Source organism: Phaseolus vulgaris, chromosome 9 (genome assembly GCF_051622355.1).
Source record: "Phaseolus vulgaris cultivar YP4 chromosome 9, ASM5162235v1, whole genome shotgun sequence".
In the NCBI taxonomy this organism is placed as follows: Eukaryota; Viridiplantae; Streptophyta; class Magnoliopsida; order Fabales; family Fabaceae; genus Phaseolus; species Phaseolus vulgaris.
Window position 1 is genome coordinate 2831858 of NC_143506.1, and position 20521 is coordinate 2852378.

General features: G+C 33.9%; 1 protein-coding gene across 3 annotated transcripts; it reads right to left on the reverse strand.

The window, feature by feature from the left end:
• Nucleotides 1–14644: 14644 nt before the first annotated feature.
• Nucleotides 14645–19380, reverse strand: LOC137820743 (RING/U-box superfamily protein). 3 transcript variants are annotated; one of them, XM_068624976.1, is made up of 5 exons: nucleotides 19167–19380; nucleotides 17941–18350; nucleotides 16668–16714; nucleotides 15401–16367; nucleotides 14645–15131 (listed from the first exon to the last, which is right to left on the reverse strand). In XM_068624976.1, the coding sequence occupies exons 2-4, from the start codon at nucleotides 18254–18256 to the stop codon at nucleotides 15423–15425; spliced, it is 1308 nt and encodes a 435-aa protein (XP_068481077.1). In that variant the 5' UTR covers nucleotides 18257–18350; nucleotides 19167–19380; the 3' UTR covers nucleotides 14645–15131; nucleotides 15401–15422. The 3 variants fall into 3 exon arrangements, with proteins under 3 accessions (XP_068481077.1, XP_068481078.1, XP_090151388.1); XM_068624977.1 differs by having other exon boundaries at nucleotides 14645–15134; XM_090295262.1 differs by having other exon boundaries at nucleotides 17941–18227; nucleotides 19167–19339.
• Between the last annotated feature and the right edge of the window lie 1141 nt (nucleotides 19381–20521).

Genomic DNA, 20521 nt, shown 5'->3' on the forward strand with positions numbered 1-20521 from the left:
GCGCCCCCTTTGTCTTTGCAGGTACAGAGTGCTTCGATCTAGGAAAACGCGAACCTAGGAAGAGGCAAGCGGGCGTGAGATCGTCGTTAGAGTCAACCGGCAAGAACAAGAACCATGATGGTTAGGGGGGAGGCAAGTAATAAGTGAACATAGTGATAAATCTTCTAGATCTAACTCCCCTTCCCCTTCTAAAACCCTTAGTGATAATGATTGTGAAATACCTTGTGAAAGTGACTTATTGATGATAAAGCGAATGTTGGGAACAATTCCAAAACCTTTGGATGATACCCAAAGAGAAAATATTTTCCACACTCGCTGCCTTATCAACAACAAGTTATGTTCCTTGATTATAGATGGGGGTAGTTGTACTAATGTGGTTAGTACAAGAGTTGTGGAGAAGTTAGCCTTACCCACTATCTCTCATACCAAGCCTTATAAATTATAATGGCTTAGTGTCGATGGTGAAATCATGGTAAATAAACAAGTCCTCATAAACTTTGCAATAGGAAAATATAAAGATGAGGTTTTATGTGATGTTGTGCCCATGAAAGTAACTCATCTTCTTTTAGGAAGGCCTTGGCAATATGATCGCCATGTTTTACATGATGGCCTAACAAATACAATGTCTTTTTCCTTCCAAGGGCGCAAGGTTACCTTAAAACCCTTCTCTTCCCAAGAGGTTCATGAGGACCAAATAAAAATGAAAACTAAAAGAGAAAATGAAAAAGCAAAAGAAGGAAATGATAAACCGAGTCACAATACCCTATCAACTAAAACAATCATGTTGACTTGTGCTATGACTCAACTTGTCCCTCCAAGGTGTTCTTCTTCTTTGTCTTTTTTATTACCCAAGGTTCCTACTTCCACACCATCTTGGTTAAAGAATGTTAGGGATGATTTTTATGTACCTCATAATATCAACTAAAACAATCATGTTGACTTGTGCTATGACTCAACTTGTCCCTCCAAGGTGTTCTTCTTCTTTGTCTTTTTTATTACCCAAGGTTCCTACTTCCACACCATCTTGGTTAAAGAATGTTAGGGATGATTTTTATGTACCTCATAATGGTTTTCACCATTTAAGAGGACTTTTTCTAAAAAATAGCATCATTCCCAAACAATCTTTTCCAACATGGTCTGTCTATAGGACCTCCCTTTCTGAACTCCCCACGCTTACAAATTCTAAGTCAAGTTTGCGTTTCTTTTCTTCCGCTGTTTTATTTGATAGCAAACTGACTTTGTTATATGCAGGAGTACTAAATTCGTGGTCGAGTTCTCTCCAACTTGGGGGGCATGATACGACCCACATCCATAAAGAGATGACCATGGATGCCAACTTTGAAGGGTAATTTCAACAAGCAAAAGAAGATGCCATCAATAGGAGGAATGATCAAGGACCACAACACTTGAAGTTCTTCTTATTAGTGTTCTTAACATTGAGGCCCAAGCCCAACAAAAGCCCAAGCCCAAACTGAGGCCCAAAGACCAACACATGATTTCATCATCCATCATGCCTCAGAAGATTATTAAGAGCAAGGGCACAAACATTAATAGATGAACACAAATTGATGTATCTTTTTATAATTTCTTTAGAGTAGAATTAAGTAGAACATAAAAGGGAGGTGTGGATAGGAGTTTAGGGCTTATGAGAAGAAGAAACAAAGTCACACCTTCCATGTGACATGTTTTTTGGCTCCATTTTCAAATGGTTTTCATTTGAATTTTTCCAACTAAATTTATAACCCTCACTATATATAGAGGTTCTTGGCTCATGTAAAAATATATTGAAATTCAAGTAAAGTTACTATACTCAAATTGAGTGAGAATTTGTGAGACTTGTTCTCCTTACCTAGTCTTATCTTGTGGGTCTTTGAGATCTCTCAAGTGGTGGCATCTTTCACTATATTGGAGTCTATTCACCTTCCAAGTGGCATGTACCTCTTCCCTTTCTTCAACCACTTAAGTTCTTCCTATCATTTATCTTCTAATTCCATTTTTCATTCCATTCAATGCCTAAATATGATGTGTTGTTTTGTTCTTCATTCGAATCGGTTCATATGTCTTCCTTGTTCATTCTAATCGGTTAAAATGTGTTGTTTGCTATTTTAATTGGTTAATTTGTTCTTGTTCTTGTGTTCATTTTTCCGCACCATGTTTAGCACTCATTCATCACCCATACTTGTGTTTTTCCTTTTATCTTTGGAAATGAACCTTCACATCTACTTAACACTTGTTAAGTTAATGTTTAGTGAGAATTTTCCTTAGATTTCTCACCTTAATTTCTTAAGAATCTTGATCCTAATTCTAAAAAGTGTCCCCTAATGAATCAACCTAAAACCAACTCACATCCCCTTAGTTTAAAAAACAAGTGTTACACTGGTTGCATGTACTAACCAGTGTAATATAGTGAAAAAACATAGGACTTAATATTTTACACCGCTTGGTTTGAATAACCGGTGTAAAACCTACTTGCAAGTTTCAACGATTCATAAACAAAAGAAACAAGCATGGGGCGATGGTACAACAAAGACGTTTAAGTATTTTGCGACGTTTGTTCTAGTCCTTTTTGTCTCTCTCTCCAACGCTAGCGTTTTCGATACATGCGAATCACTATTACACCTATGTCCTAAGATATCAGCATTGCCCTTAGTACCACATCACTCCCAGCACAATTACTATAAACCCCACTGCCACATCGTCAATTTATGCCACGCAAGCGGTGTCAAGTGTGTGCTAGTGGCAGAGGGTGTTAATAAAACATTTTCGTTTAACAAAATGTGTACATTGGACTACCACAACATGTCTCATACTACTAAAATTGCTAAAGCCTTTATTCTATCAACAATGAAGGAAACTTGTTTAAAGTTCTTAGACTTTAGGTTTAGATCTAATTTAATCTCGCAAAACAAGGTTGTAAGATAAGGTTTTGTTAGGATATATGGACATGAGAAGTTTATTAAGATAGTTAGAACATTAATGGGTTAGTTTGATATAAATAGGGGAAGAAGGATAAGAGGGATTCAAATTTGTTTGTGTAAATTGAGCATTGGATATTTAGTCTGAGAAAGGAGGAATGCTTTTGGAAAGGGCAACCCTTAGAAGAGAGTATTCTCTCATATGCAATTTTCTTTTCATCCTATTCATTAAAAGTCATTCTTTCTTAATTCTTGGTTCCTAATAGGTTTACACCCAATTTTTTAAAGTCATGTCACTTATTGATGTGAAACCTAACCACCACACATGATATTGCAGTTAAGACAACCCCAAGGGTGATTGCACGTTTAAGACAACCTTCCAACAATCTCCCTCAAGCCCATGACTTCTAGCTTGGAGTGTGACATTTGTAGGTGACCCAACAAGAGATCTAGGATATACTTTGCTACTATCTAAGAATTTTCTTTGGACATAACTTACATAATTTATTTGTAAGATGAAATTTGCACCCCACTTACATGTATTCCATTGTAGCCATATCACCAGATGATGTGTACCTAAATAACCACCCTTGATTTTGTAATAAAGAGAAACCCAATTTAACGCGACTTTTCAACAATAGTTTTCATCATTAACATGTTAAAAAGTCTCTAAAAAGCTCATATCTATTGGAAAAAGGGATAATTTTGTTTTCAAACTATCACATGAAGGATAACATAAAACAAAAATAAAAAAATACAAACAAACATAGGGGATTAGGCCAAAACCTATGCTGAAAAAACAAAGCGAAACATGGGGAGTTTAGATCTGTTGTGCAAGAAGTCTAAAAAAATGAATAAAATATTTATTCTCCTATTATTATATTTATTAAGAGTGATATTCCTTTTTTTCTTAACATTGATGAATAAGTAAGATCATTGAATTGTATCGGTGATACATAATCACATAGATTCATTCATGTATCATAACATAAGATTCATTTTAGATATGAATTGGTAGAGAGGAAAAATGTATCAAATCTTCAGATTTGAATTAAAAGATTTTGATAACTATGTCTGTTATGACATAAATAAGGAGAAATTAGTTAAGATAGTTAGAATACTACTAAGTTAGTTACTTGAGGTGTTAGATAAAAATAGAGGGAGAAGAGAGAAAATTATCCCTGGAATTTCATTAGAGCTTATTTTATTTCTTGTGTAAATGTGATGTTTTGAAGGAAACTTCTGTGGGTGAAGTTGGTGAAGCATTCAAAGTTGCTAGGGGAATGGTTCAATACTTTCAAGAGAATGCTTGCAGGTTTGCATCTATGGTTGCTGTGTCTTGTGAAAGACTTGGATGGCAAGATCTTGAAGGATTAGTTGCAGTTTCAAAATCGTGTATCATTTGGAGTTAGCAGAGATTGTAGAACTTACCACTATTCCCTATGTGAAAGTAAGCGCTAAGCACACTCGAGTTCTGTGATTGCTTGACAGGCTCCTTGGTATAATTTTATTTGCTTGTACTAGTAATCTTATACCCTGTTTCTTTCATTCAATTTGCATGGTTCACGAGCCATATCACTCTATAAAGTAGGTTTATGTACACCTCTTGCAATTGCTGAAGCATCCATTCCCGAGATAGTAAAAACACTTTAAGTCTTCATCGTGGGCCACAGAAGGTGATTTGTGGATTAAGTTTTCTAAATTCTGTTATGTTGGTTTAAGTTTAATATTTTCATATAAGTTGAGATAGTATTGATTATTCCTAGAAACTATGATGGAAGATGATGGAGTTATGACTTCATTCCGATTAGATTTTCTCGGTGGAGAGATGGGGAAACTTCATGGATTGAAATGGACAAGGAGCTCGCGTATAGTTTGTGGATTCCTTGAAGGTGAAGGCTAAGTATGGAGAGTGATAGGTGAGGCCTAATCACTTGATCTTGTGGAAATTTGAAGACTAAGTGTTTATCCTAAAGAGGTAGAGACAAGAGTGAAATTGGCTAGCGATTTGGGCAGCAATTCACTCATTCATTAATCTTGAAAAAATGAGAGCCAAGCACCTCAAGTTATAGGAGAGAGAGTTGAACATTTTGGAGCCAAAATTTGAAAATTCAAAATAAAACTCTCCAATAAGAATGTGTTATGTGGAGTCATGCTTTCCATGTTTAGCTCACACCTTTTATGTTAAATCCTCTCCACTCCTATGTTGCCATGTGGACGTCCATGTGCTCTATGCCAAGGTAATTTTCGTTCTCCAATATACCCTAGACGTTTTAGGGTTACATTGGGCTCAAAGAAGCCCAATTGTTACCCTAACTATTCACTTTTAACCCCAATTAGTCATATTTTACTATTGGTCCAAATACAAGCCCAAAAACCTATGCTACTTGGCCCAAATATTCGGTCCAATTATTTTATGCTACTAGGCCCAATACGTGGCCCATGAAATCCTAAACAACTTTATACAATTTATTTAAGATAAAACTTGGCCCACAAATAATGTTGACTAGTCAGCAAAAACCTAGTCTTCTAGTGTTCTTCTGGCCAAAGCTCTAGTTTATGTTTTGATGACTTGGATGTCTTCTTGGATATGTTTGTACATTCCTTCACCCTAGAGTTTTCCTCTTGATTGGGCCTACAAAAATAAACAAAATTCATCCTCCTTATTATGGGGTTGTGTGTGGTTGGACGGTTTTCATCATCCCCTCCTTCTTGAGAGGATTTGTCCTCAGATCTACAGGGTTGATATCAAACAACAGCCTTATTCCTGCTTTGAAAACTATGCTCGTCCTCCAGGATCAAATGTCGATCTATTGGAGTCATCAAACAAATCAAATGAGTTAGTTTCAGGAGTTGCATAAAAATCAGTCTTATTAAGTTGTCATTCCTCTTGTTTTTCTATTGTTTTTGGCAACTTTTCACAAGATTTCTTTAGAGAGGAGTACATAATTTTCTTTTCTAAGTTTTTCCTCCTTTGTTCTACATTTTTATTACTATACTCTTTAGACACTACCTTTTGTTCTAGAAGAGCTAGTGATTTTTCAGTTTTTATTTTTTGTTTTAATCTTATTTGATCATTTAACACCCGGGAAGGTGTTAAAGGATAAAAAAAATATTTATTTTTTTCATGTGTGATGGTAATCTCGTTGGTACAACCATTGTGCATGTAGTTTTTAGCAAATTGCAATGGTCGTCTCAATAAGACATGACAAGTTTCCATAGGCACTACATCACATAAAATTTTATCTTTATAGATGCCTACAGATAACTCGACCTTCACTTGTTGGTGATATCTTAGCATATAGTCAAAATAAACTACTATATATTTACCTATGCAATTCCTAAGGACATGATTCATAAGTCTCATGAAAGTGTTAGGTGCATTAGTGAGTCCAAAAAGTATCACTAACCACTCATATAGTCCAAATTTGGTCTTAAAAGTAGTTTTCAACTCATAACTCTTTTATTTTTATTTGGTGATATCCACTTTTAAGATCAATCTTGAAAAATATAGTGGACCTATGAAAGTCATCAAGCATATCATCAAGTCTAGGAATTGGATGCCTATATTTGATGGTGTTGTTATTGATGGCTCTATAGTCACAACACATTCTCCACTTGGCATCTTTCTTAGGCACTAACAAAATAGGTACAACACAAGGACTTGGACTCTTTTGAACCCAACCCTTCTCCAACAATTTCTGAACTTGTGATTCTATCTCCTCAGGATTAGTTCTATAAGTCGATATATTTGGTAAACTAGCTCCCATAACTAAATTTATTCGATGTTTTATATCCCTAAAAGATGGAAGTTTAATGGGTCCTTCCTTAGGGAATACATCACCAAATTCTTTTAAAATTCTTTTGACTTGAGAAGGTAGTTCACAAACTTCAGCAAGTGTGGCAGTGAAGTTTGTTCAGATAGAAGTATCTTTTCAATTTTATTTTCAAATTTTTCTTCTTTCTGAATGACCTTGTGGGAAGGAACACTCTTCTCCCACGCCTTAGCTTGGTCCCTAAGGACTTTCTCTTGATTTTCTATTTCTTTCTTTTTTTTCTCATTTTCTTCACTCTCACTAGTTTCTTCTTCTTGGCTACTATATTCATCTTTGTCCCTTAAGATCATAGTTCTTTCATTGGGACACTGAGATACTAAATGACCCTTACCAAGACATTTAAAACACTGAATTTCTCTAGCTTAGTGTATAAGATATGCTCATATTTGGACAGTTTTTGGGAAGGTTCTAGAGATGTTTCTTTTATACGCCATTCCCCTCTTTGGAACTCTTCCTTGTCATAAGATACAGAGTATGAACTTTGTTTTTTACTTGATTGTTTTCTCAAAAATTTGTTTTTCAACTTTAGTGTTAAGTTGAATCAAGTCATTTAAATCTTTATAAGGTCAAAGTTCAAATTTGTTTCTTATCTCAAGTTTGAGACCACCTAAAAACCTAGACATGGTGGTATGGTTTTCTTCATTAATCCCTGCCCTTATTATATATAACACCATCTTTTGCCAATATTCTTCTACACTTAGATTTTTTTGATGAAGTCTTTGGAGCTTGTCCATCAACTTCCTATTGAAGTATGAGGGAATATGGCGACATCTCAAGGCTCCCCTAAAGTCATTCCAATATGTAATGGGAGGGTCCTTGTGGAGATGTCTCTCTCTTTTTAGGGAAGTCCACCAATACATAACATTCCCTTGGAAACTTAAGGTAGCTAGGGGTACTTTCCTCTCCTCACTAACATGGTGACAAGCAAAAAGTTGTTATACCTTCATCTCTCATTCTAGATATGTTTCAACATTTTCCTTCCCATAGAAATGAGGTAAGTCTAACCTAGTTTCCTTTGGGTTTTCCCTTCTAGTTCTCCTAGGTTGAGGTTGATAATATTCATTCATTCTTAGACTCTCCTCAGCATATGAATCATTCAACCTAGAACTAGATGCATGTGAAGATTTTTTTATTTTTTTGGTGTATTCATCCTTTTCTTTAACAAGTTTCAACTCTTCTTCTAATTTAGTAAAATGAGCATCCCTTTATTTTAGTTGGGCATCATGTTGCAATTGTCTATATGATAGTGATTGAAAGTCCCTGGCTAATTGTTTTAAAAGAGATTTTGTAGACTTTCTATCACTTTCATTTGGACTAGAAGAATGAGAAGACATGTTTAAAGTTATGTGTTAAAAGTAAGTTACCACAAGAAAGATAAGTGGAGTAATGTAGGTAGATTTCCAGGAAAGGGAAGTGGATCACTTGGATCACTTAAGTACCAAGCCTTTCCTAGCCAGATTCTATCATCCAAGACTTTCACAAACCTTTCTCTAAGTAATTCACTTAGAGCACAATCAAGAATGAAAACACAAGTTTTATTTAAGAAAACAATGCAAAGCAATAAAACACACAATTGAAAATTGCTAACTAGAAAGCTTTAAACTAGGTGAATCCTAAAGGTGAGGCTTCTTGGCACTTAGAACCTCAAAGACAAACTCACCATCTAATTGCGCCATTAATCCACTAATTGTTCAAGGTTTAAAACAATTACCACTAAAAGAAAATACAATGAAAAATTGGATCAACAAATTTTAGTAAATCCTATTTTATGAACTCCTTTCTTTTTGGCACTCCTCCTATTTGCACTCCCTCTTTGTGTAGACTTTGTACAAGATTGTTGTTGTCCTCTTGCTATACCTCTTAAGGATATTCAACTTGGAGTATTCAAATCTGCACCTATTTGAGTGATAAGGTTCTCACCAAAGATGTTAGCTCCAAACTTAACAAGGCACCTTTGAAGCACTTCCACCAAGAAAGAGGTCAACAAAATTTTAAACCAACAAAAGTTCAATTTAAAATTGGACTACAACAAAGAGAGTTGATAGATGAAAAAACTTGAAAATGACAAGAAAACAAAAATAAGGTACTCAATAAAAGGTGGCACACAAATTGAACCTAAAGAATGACACTAGATTTGGATTAAGAAAACCAAAACAGTACTACTGAAAAATTGAGGTGTAAAATGCGTGACTTAAACAATTTATGTTGAGCTGGATAATTCAAATTTGAATTTGAAATTTAAACCACAGACAGTTCAAGATCTTAACTCAAATTTGGCGTTGGAATCACACCAAAACAATGCGACACTTAATTGTGATCAATTTTTCAAATCTATTGCCACTTCACCGTTTTTGTTCGTGCCAAATTGCACACTGCTTGTATTTGATTTATCATTTTTTTATTTTGAATTTTGATTCACTTTTTTTGCACTTTTCTTCTAACACTTCAATTTATTCAGATCCAGAGTTTAACAATTTTTCTCCAACGAAATTAATTTTTATAAACAAACTCAGCCAACACAATTTCAGGAAACCTAATCTGGAATTAAAAACAGTACTAATAAACTTCAAAGACACAATAGAATGGATGTATAGGAAATTGTATGGATCTATCACACAAGCATGAACTCAAATCTAAAAATTAAAATGCACCACAGGCTCAAAAACAGAATTATAAAACTGTACTCAATTTTAAAATCAAACAACCAAAATTATCAATAAAAAGGACTACATAGAATTTATGACATTTTAGGATGCATATGACTTGACAAAACAGAATTGGATTCAAAAATCAAAATGACTCAAATCAAAACAATATGAACTGATTAAAACATCAAGAAGACTCAATTTAAAAGCAAATCAAAACAAGAACACAAAAAAACTACATGGAATCCTACACAAAATTGCACACGGATTGCTCAAGAACAATTGAACAAGATGCATCGATTGGAATTTCCAAACAACACACCAAATTAATTTAAAATATTAAAAAACATCAAGACAATATGGAAGTGATGAACAACACGGAATCCAGAATCAACACAAAAATTTAATATGAAAAGAAGAAGGCACACTTAGCTCTCGAAGAACCTTGGCTCTAGATACCACTTGATGGAGTTGTGGCTTCATTCCGATTGGATTTTCTTGGTGGAGAGATGCGGGAGCTTCATGGATTGAAATGGACAATGAGCTCACGTAGAGTTTGTGGATTCTTTGAAGTTGAAGGCTAAGTATGGAGAATGATAGGTGAGGCCTAATCACTTGATCTTGTGGAAATTTGAAGACTAAGTGTCTATCCTAAAGAGGTAGAGACAAGAGTGAAATTGGCTAGAAACTTGGACAACAATTCACTCATGCATTAATCTTGAAAAAATGAGAGTCAAGCACCTCAATTTATAGGAGAGGGGGCTGAACATTTTGGAGTCAAAATTTGAAAATTCAAAATAAAACTCTCCAATAAGAATGTGCCATGTGGAGTCATGCTTTCCATGTTTAGCTCACACCTTCCATGCTAAATCCTCTCCACTCCTATGTTGCCATGTGGACGTCCATGTGCTCTATGCCAAGGTGATTTTCATTCTCCAATATACCCTAGACGTTTTAGGGTTACATTGGGCTCAAAGAAGCCCAATTGTTACCCTAACTAGTCATATTTTACTATTTGCCCAAATACAAGCCCAAAAACCTATGCTACTTGGCCCAAATATTCAGTCCAATTATTTTATGCTACTAGGCCCAATACATGGCCCATGAAATCCTAAACAACTTTATACAATTTATTTAAGATAAAGCTTGGGCCCAAATAATGTTGACTAGTCAGTAGAAACTCAGTCTTCTAGTGTTCTTCTAGCCAAAACTCTAGTTTATGTTTTGATGACTTAGAGTTCTTCTTGGATATGTTTGTACATTCCTTCACCCTAAAGTTTCCCTCTTGATTGGGCCTACAAAAATAAACAAAAGCCCAATTAGACCCATATTTGCAATTAAATCAATAAACCACCTTTAGGTCTTCATCCTCCTTGTTGTGGGGTTGTGTGTGGCTGAACGATTTCCATCAGAAGAGGCCCAAGCTCAGGCCCTAGTTCAGGCCTAACAACTAGGTCCATGACAAAGAGGATTCAAGAAGATTGTGACTCTACTACTGATGGCAGAGAAACTTTTCTTTATATGTTCAAAGAGGACCACAAGAAGTAAAGCCCAAACCATGGGAGCTAGTTTCTTTATTTGTAATTTCAGTAGAATAGGATTCCTTTAGCATAATATGGGAGGTGTGGTTATCATTGTAGCTTGAGTAGAGCATTTTAGAATAGGAAGTTAACCTAGCTTCTAGAACTTTGCTCCTAGGGTGTGACATTGACTTTAGTCAATACCCTAGTAGCCTATCTTTTGAGTATTTCCCATCCTACTCTTACTCCTTCCTCTCGGCACCATCTCCTATAAATAGGGTGCTTTGACTCGTGTTTTGTAAGATCAATTTATATGAGTAAATACTGCCAAATTTTTTGCAAGCTTCTACTCCCTTTTACATCTTGATTTTCATCTTCACCTTTTTCCAAGTGATATGGCTCAACTAATCAATCTCCATACATTTCATGCATCTACAAGGAACCCATAGCTCTATATGAGCCATCCTTGATCTATCACCTCCATTGCTTTCGCCACCTTCACATTATTAAAACCCATCATTTGGTATCAACCCATCAAACTATATGACAAATTGTAAATATGGAACCAAATTAACTAAATTAACATTTTTTTCCTAGAGAAAAGCCCATTATCAATGTACTGTACTTTTAATTTATCCAAGTTTATCTTTTTATGTACATTTTGCTTCTTAATTCATTAAATTGATTTTCTTAACTTGGGAGTGTGTGTGTGAAGCTGCCTTTCATTTTCCATGTTTTATAAGTTGATTTTGTTTCATTGAAAGTTTCTGCCCAAAGGAGCTTACAATTTGGTTAGCAAAAAGGATAAAGAATGGTGCTCGCAAGATTGTTCTTGATCAAGTTGAGGAGGCTAGTAATGCTGCTTTCTTAGCCTTTAACTCTCTTGGGTTTAGTGTCCCACAGTTTGCTCCTCACCTATTATCTACTGCTACTCATGATTATATCCGGCAAGGAGCTGGAAGTACCTTCGGAAGTGACACAACTGACACTAGTCGTAATTTTGTTGATGCAAATCACAATGATAATTCTAATAAATTTACTTTTGACAAAGAAAAAGAAGACTTAATTAAATTATCTGTTAATGGTGCTCGTGGAAGGAAAATCAAGCAGTAGTATGCTATGTAGCTTGTCCACTTTTCCAGTTGCAAGATCGATAATGGATGAGCAGAATGGTAATTTTGACCTTGCTAAAATTTCAGACATGTCCAACTTCTTTGCTCCATTTCAGAAACCAAAGGATAAATCTCGTGTACATGATAGGTGCCATGCTCATTGTACAGAGGAACAACATAAGAATGGAAATTTGACCAGTGGTAATTGTGGTTGTTCAAGCAAGAAAGGACCCAATAATGCAATTAGTGGTCCGGGTGGGCTTGGTTCATTTTTGGAAATATGGGACACTGTGCCAGAGTTCTACTTTGATATCCATTACATTAAACGATTGGAATTGTAGTCTGCTGCCCCCTTTGAAATACATGGCATAGCCGTTTGTTGGGAAAACTCTCCTGTGTATTACATTAATCTTCCCAGAGATATTTCGTTTTCTGACAAAGGAAAAGATGATTGTTTATCCGTGAGTACATGCAGTCATAAACAGAAAGTTTCATCTTTTAACTCTAACCAAGATTTAGAGATTGCTAGGATTAGGTGGGGGCAGAATTAGTAAAATAACAGGGAAAAGAAATGTCAGAAAGTTCACCTGGAATTTGAAGATTCAGATTCAGGTGCTAAAAAGGCCTGCATTTCCGGTTCAGAAATTCAGATGTTTGGACACACCTGGACAAATTGTGAAGCTTGAAGTTAGACAATTCTTATGTGTTGTTTCCCCCTATTCATGTTCAGGATGCAATTGATCTATGAATTGCGGCTTGGATTCTTTGGCCTGATGAAGAGAGTAGCTCTACTGCAGACCTGGATAAGGTAATGTAAATGCTTGTACTGCATCCATGAATGTACGGACTTGTTCCCAGTTTGGTATCAATTTTTGATGATTTGACAGTGTATCTTACGAGTTTCAACGATTGTGGTTGACAATATAGGAGTTGAAGAAGAGGTTATCCTCTGACGAAGCTGCAGTTGCCAATCAGAGTGGCAGGTGGAGGAATCAGATGCGAAGTGCTGCTCATAATGGTTGTTCTGCTCTTTGGAAATTACTTGTTTATGAGGATCTTGCTGAAGTGCTTATGGAATAGAAATTCCGCTGGTAAGTATTTATGAAGCTTTGGTATACTTGGAAGCGTGTTTGATGAGTATTTTACACCAATTTTTCTTTAAATGCTTTGTTTGGATTTGGAAGTGGATTTGAGAGAGTGAATTTGAGATGATTTGAAGAGAAAGTGTAAAGAAAATGAGGTTGTTTGAATTCAGGTAAATAAAATAGAAAGTGTAGGGAAAATTTATAAAAGTTTGTGAATGATATGATAGATGATATTGAAATTAATTTTTTTTAATTGATAAAAATATAAATTTACAAATTTATTTTTATATTTAAAAATTGTTAAAAGTTTAATTTGATGGATTTATTTATAAATTATAATTATTTTTAATTAAAATATTATTTTCATTGAAATATTATTTTTGATAATGTATTATAACTAATTTCAACAAAATGCAAAATGATATAAAATTTGATAAAAAATATTTAAATATTTATAATTATAAATATTTAATAAAAACTATTTTTATATTAAATAATATTTTTAGTTTTTAATAATTAATATAATTATTATATAATTTTTTATTTATTAAAATTATGTTTATTATTATTATTATTTATATTTATAATTTACTATATATGTAATATGATTAATTATATTGTTTTATAATAATTCTTTTTTATAGTTTTAATTATATTTTTTTATATTTGAATTATAATCTTATTTTAAATAAAATAATAATAATTTAAATTTAAAGTAAAGTTAATTAAGTAAATTGAAAATAATATACAACTTTCTTCGCAGTTTTGCAAAGAAAGTTTGAAACGATAATCTAATATTGAACAATTTCTGGATTTATGTAGAATGCTCTTATCAATATGTGGTGATGGATACATCTTAATTAATCATTCACTTAATTAGTCATAATTTTTTTTATCCTTAATACAACTGGTTTCATAACTCTTTTTTTCTCATTTCCCTATATAACGTATACAGTGAAAATAAAAATAAGAATATATTTAAAAAGTTTTTTTTGAAATTTCTTTTTATAATAAAATATTTGATAATAAAAAAATATAAAAAGTATTATCATAAAATAATAATTTATAAAGTTATAAATTGAATGTAAATGAAAAATGAGAGTAACAAAGTATCATTACTCATTTGAAAAACATAATTTTATATAATTTAGTTTTAATATACTTATATAAACTTTATATCATCAATCAACTAAAGATATTTTTGGAAGTCATATTTAAGATATAACTTAACAGGTTGAGAGAAAAAATTCCTATAATAATAAATCAAAAATTAAACTGTGGATAGTTTTATCTTAAACTTTTGGATTAACAGATAAGTGGTGGAGGATCCTCCACAAATGGACAAAAAGAAATGGAAAACTCACACCCACAACTCTCAGGACATCAAATAAAAATAAAAATAAATTGAACGCAGAACTCTATTATTAAAATGAACTAATTTTAAGTCTACGTTCAATCAAGAAGCAACACAACTTCCTTCCACTGATTGATGCATGTAATTAGAAAAAAAAGCTATTAATTTACAGGATGCTGTGCTGAAAACGTTCTTCCATTAAAGCCAACACATATGAATATAATGTATATATATATAATTGGATCCGCTAACTACAAAAAACACTAATTTGATAATAGGCTATCCTGAAACTGCTCTTTCATTAAAAGCAACCAACCAATCTGTGAAAACCATTGCCCAACTTCAGAAACTCCGAAGGGCTAATGTTTTGCATTACATATAAGCAGAACCATGGACAACAGAACATCATTTGGATATAAGAATTATATCCATGCAATAAACAAATCAACCTGTACACAATGCAGAAAGACCCTTGGTCTCGAAACACTATTTTTTAGGTCTGTATGTTTCATCTTATACTTCTGTATGTCTTCTTACAGAGTAACTTCAACTCCTTATCCAGTTAAAATTGCACATTAGTGTATACAGATGCTCCGAAAGCATGAATTGCATCTTGTCCTTTTCCCAAACCTTTAGAGGGTGCACAGGTGATCAACAGTGGAACCTGCTACAAAGAAAGTGAAAAATAAAAGTTTTAGTAAAGAAGAATTATTGAAGATTTCCATCGTACCAGGCAGAAGGACCTTGAAGTACAATAACTTGAGAACTATAGAATGGAAAACCAGCAATATCACATTTCATCATTGCAATGCATGGCATAAGCAAAAGATGCCACTGATAAACATACGCATGCAACAGATGGAAGATAATGTCACCGATAAGATACTACTGATAAACATACACGTGCAAGAAAAGAAAGATAATGCCACTGACCTCCCAACAACCAAGAAGCACCTTATTCCTTCCTAGATTTTGCCCAAAAGAAACCCTTCTTTCTTGTAGGGTGATTATCTAACATGGATCTGGAACCCTTTGACCCAAAGGAGAAGTGTCGCCGCAGAAAAGGTTTCCCAAAGGAGCTTCTCCTGCTGGAACTGAAGTCATTCCCAGGACCTTTACCTTTAAACCCTCTCCCTTTAAAATGATCAAACGCACCAGAATCATCATCAATATCACTGTCCACAATCCGATTCTTTGATTTATTGTTTCTAGCCTTCAATTCCATTTCAGCTTTAAGGGCTTTTGCCGACAACTTCATAGTTTGTTTTTCACCGAAAGTGCAAACTGGACAAGCTGGATCATACTTATTGATATCAGATGTCATTCTCTCCAAACATTCAGCATGATAGACATGTCCGCAGATAAGTACAGAAACTACTGAAAGATCATTACTCGCAATTATCTTTTGAGTGCTCCAAGAAGACTTGTCCGCTAAAAGTTTTGAGCAAATTCCACATGATTGCAAATCAACTGGTGAAGCTGAAAACCAACTACTGGATCTATTTAATCTTTCACGGTTAAAACCAAAGGACTCACTATCAAATGACCACCTTTCTCTGTGAGGAGTTCCCATCAGCTCAGAAAAACCAGGTATAGACCAACCATCTGAAGATCCACCATGGGAGCGCATACCCACCTCATTGTTCCATGAAGGAAACACTGGCCTCTCTTCAGACAGAGAGAAGCTGCTGGGTGACTTGACTGCTGGGATTCGGCTATCAGAAGCTTGCTTTGATAGCTGATATCCTGGGGAATGGCAGGGCCACCGTAAAGGGGTCGAGTTTGATGGAGGTATGTGACATTGGGATGATAGAGAGGATGTTGATAGAGATGTTGAAGGCAGTGACGGTTTTGCAGGAGATGGACAAGATATTATTGCTGATTCCGCCAGCCCATTCACCTAGAGTGTGATTCATAGTTAGAAAGTGCTACAAAGAAGTCACATACCAAATCTGTGTGCGTGGTTGGAGGGAGCGCGTATCTAGTAAAAGGGTCATATTTTCTGAATGAAAGAGTAAGTCGAAATTGTACAGATATACATGGATGGACTTAAAGTCACGTGACTCCTAAAAAAGTCACTTCATACAACATGCATTTTCATCTTGATCATAATGTCAATATTCATTTTTTTTCACTCATAAAAAAAGGTTTTCTCACTAAATACACCCCCATTAACACACATTCACCAATATAACCTCACCTGTTCCACACTCACTTCCGTTGAAACAGTCCCCGAAAAAGATTGGTCTGCAATAATCACAAAATAATCATATCAGATAGTGTAAAAGGGACCAACTGACAGAATAATAGTAAAAAACCATTGGATTAGTTAAATTTAAAGTGTGATAATCATATTTTAATAAGCTGCAAAATAAGCACTACAGAACCACCTTATCCATCATAATTATTTTCTTAGTTGCCTAAATTATATTCCCAGGTTCTATTGAAGGAAGTACTAATTACAACTCACCTAACCTATCTAAATAACCAAAAAAACTTCAATATCCTTAACTAAAAGCTAAATTGACTAAGCCTAGTTGTTAAGAATTATTTCCTAACTTTGTTGGGTAGAATCCTCAGAAGAAATACAAACGAAATATTTATAAGAAAATAAATAACTTTCATGATGTGATCATACAAGAATGATCTCCAGTGTTTTCTTAGCCAAGGAGATGAACCGCAAATGATTGAATATCCACCTTGAATTTTTGTAGGGAGCACAAGCATGGACACAGTAAGAAAATTTTCAATATTTTGGTGGCATCCGACTAAACTCAACATGTTTGATTCATCAATTATTTTAATGGAAAAGGGTTGTTGAAATGAATTCACTCTTATTCATGCTTAGTCATTTGCTTTTATTTTTCTACAGACTATCACCAACACCTCCTGTCTGAAAATAGGGATCATCCCAAATAGATCTAAAACTGTTTGAAAATCTGGTTTCTTAATCTAACAAGCTGGAAGTCTGTAACTAAATTAATCTAAGACAAGTTTCAGAATAAACAAAGATGCTGCTTTTCCATTATCATCTTTTCTCTTTTCGTTTCCCTTCTGGTTTATTATGTGGATGGTTTAACTTCATACATTGATTAGCATTGTCAAATTTAAATTCCTAGCAGTACATTTCTCGTATTAGATTAATGGTGCCATCATATTTAAATAACCATTTCTAACCCCTCTATTCTTGCTACAGCAACAATGAGAAAAATAAAGCAAAAACAGTTGATAGTTCTTTGGTTTCTGCTCTTACAATTTGTTCTCATATCTGATTGCTTTGGACACAAAAATACGTGAGAAGACATCATTTCTCCAAGTTTCAGATATGTACTTAAATTTCATATCTTTCACACGTCTCGGTCATTATAAGTGAAGAATGAACTATGAAAAACTGAGTGAACAGCCAGTTCTAGAAAACTCCAACCCAAGTAGGTTCATGTTTAAAACCAAAAGGCAAAATTCCCAAGGGTTACCTGATGTTGAATTTCTCCCGCGTACAGCAGTTGCTTCCGAAATTGGAGACTGTTGGCATCTTTTCCGTTGATAATTATGCAATGGACTTCCGTCCTCTGACACATATGCTGATTCATTTTTATTCTCCGATCCATCATTTCTGCTAATACCATCAGAAAACCAATTTATAGAAGTATCTTCACCAGCTACACGCCCTCGGTGATCCCACCGAAAGCTCCATGTTGGAGAACATCGAACATTCCGATGCAAAATTTCACTGGTTGATCCACTTTGTATAGTCTTGTCTCTGCCAGCAACACAACAAGCAGCACCCATTGCGAAGTAGCAACAGTTCTTAGTTTCTTACACCAACATAACCACTGAATGCGTCAACAAATACAACCATTCACTGGTTAAGACAGCACTATACCTGGAACAGTAATAAAAAAAAGGCAGACCATCAATTGCAACAATCAATAATATGACAACCAAAAGCATGACCCAAGAAATCTTTATTCACCTTTACTCAACCAGTAATTCTGCTCAAGATAGACAAAATTCCAAATCAAAAACCCCAAAAAACCCCAAATAAAATGAACACAAGAGAAAGAACAAAACTGAGTTTAGAATAACAAGGGCACTGGAAGAGTCTAAGGACAGTCGGTATTTTCTTATTTTTAAGAGAACGCGTGAACACCACTTCAAGACACAAATAAACTTCATAAAAGATCTAAATCAATATAATAGTGATAGTGATGAACACACAAACTTCAAAACTATAGAATATGCAGGAAGAGGGGCAAAAGCTTGAAGAGCATTCTTGTTTTTTTTCTAAATGATATTCTACTCTCATCACGGATATCGTACCAACCTGAAAACACCATTTTCACAGGCGACACAAGAAAAAAAAATAAAAAATGATTCCCCCAAAATTGAAAAGAGGCCTCGGATATGATCCAATAAATTTGATACAGTTTTAAAAAAAAAATAACTGTAAATCCGATTAGAGAAAACATTGAGCTCACTGTAAAAGTCGGAAGGATCCGACATAAACGCCAAAGTAAAGGAGGAATTCACGGTGAAGACTTCCAGAGCTTGAAGAGTAACAACAACAGTAATTAATATTCTAGTAATTGAGGAGGGAAAGGAAAAACAAGCAGTGATTTTGAAATTTGGAGCATAAACATGGTTTTGGGTACAAAATGAACACATCTTATGGCTATAACACCGACTCAACAACCCGTACCTTTTTGAAGAAACCAAGAGCCACACCACATAGAGAGAAAGAGGGAGCGGAAAGACGAAAAGAGGAGCGTTTCAGCTGTTTCTTACGCCGTTTTGAGGCTCTCCCTCTTCTTCAGTAGAGGCGATTCGCACATGAGCTTTCTGAAGTAATAAACCAAAAATGCCTCTCAGCAGTTTCGGCCAAAAAATACTTCTAAAAAAGAGGTTTATCAATTATTATTTTGGACATTATTTTTTCTTTCTTTTTACAATTAATAAATAAAAATATTCGATAATATACATAACATTTTTTTATATAAAAATATTTATATTAATATTCTCATTATTGATAGCAATATTAGGAAGGCAGCTTTTTTGGTTGCCCTGGGAATTTATGCCATTGTTGTATTTCTTTTTCCTTCATATCAATCTTTGCATATATTCCTGAATTTTGTGTCCAATACTCTTTCTTTCTCTCTTTTCTTTTTCTATTAAATATTCTTCTAACTTTGATATAGTCATCTTAAGCCTAAATTTGGTTATTATTTAAGAAACTTGTTGAAATTAAAGTTAGATTTTTATGTGGATTTGTTTATCATTATATAATTTGAAACTTAGATGGAAGAGCCAAAATCAAAAGCTTTCTTCCAACTTTCGGTTGGTACCTCCCCGAACCCTAAGCAATCTCTAAAGTCTTTCTTGTTTTTTCTTTCTTACTCCTCAATTTTCTAACCATAGATTTTTCTTAATTTTTAAAAAATACATGTGGCGTAATTCCAACCTTTTTTAATATATTAGTATTTCTTCAATATTTACTAACTCAATTTTATTTATTTAATCAAACCACTAAATCAAAATCGATATTCAAATTAGTAGAGTGAAATTTTAAAAGATGAGTAGTAAATACATGTGAATACTTTTTACTATATATATGATAAGCAAAAAATGATTTTATAAAATCAGTTTATCGTATTCTTCTATTGATACTTTTTATAAAAATACATTTTATCTGTTTATTATAAGTTCAAGGTTGGTGTTTTTTAATAATCAAATATAAATTTTCAATTATGATTGTTTTGTTTTTGTTCGAGAATATATATATATATATATATATATATATATATATATATATATATTGAGTGCTACATCATTATTTTTTATTTTGATTTTAATTGTGTTGAGGTTTTCATCATATTAACTAATTTAATCTCGATTCAAAACTTATAGTTTTATTTTAAAAAATGTGTTTTGGATAATTAAGAAAAAATAAGGTTTATAAACTACTTTTTGTGTGATTAATTTGGTATATTATAACATTATCAATACTTAATTTACACAAATAAGTACTAACTTTGCAAAGTTCCTTTTTTAATAAAA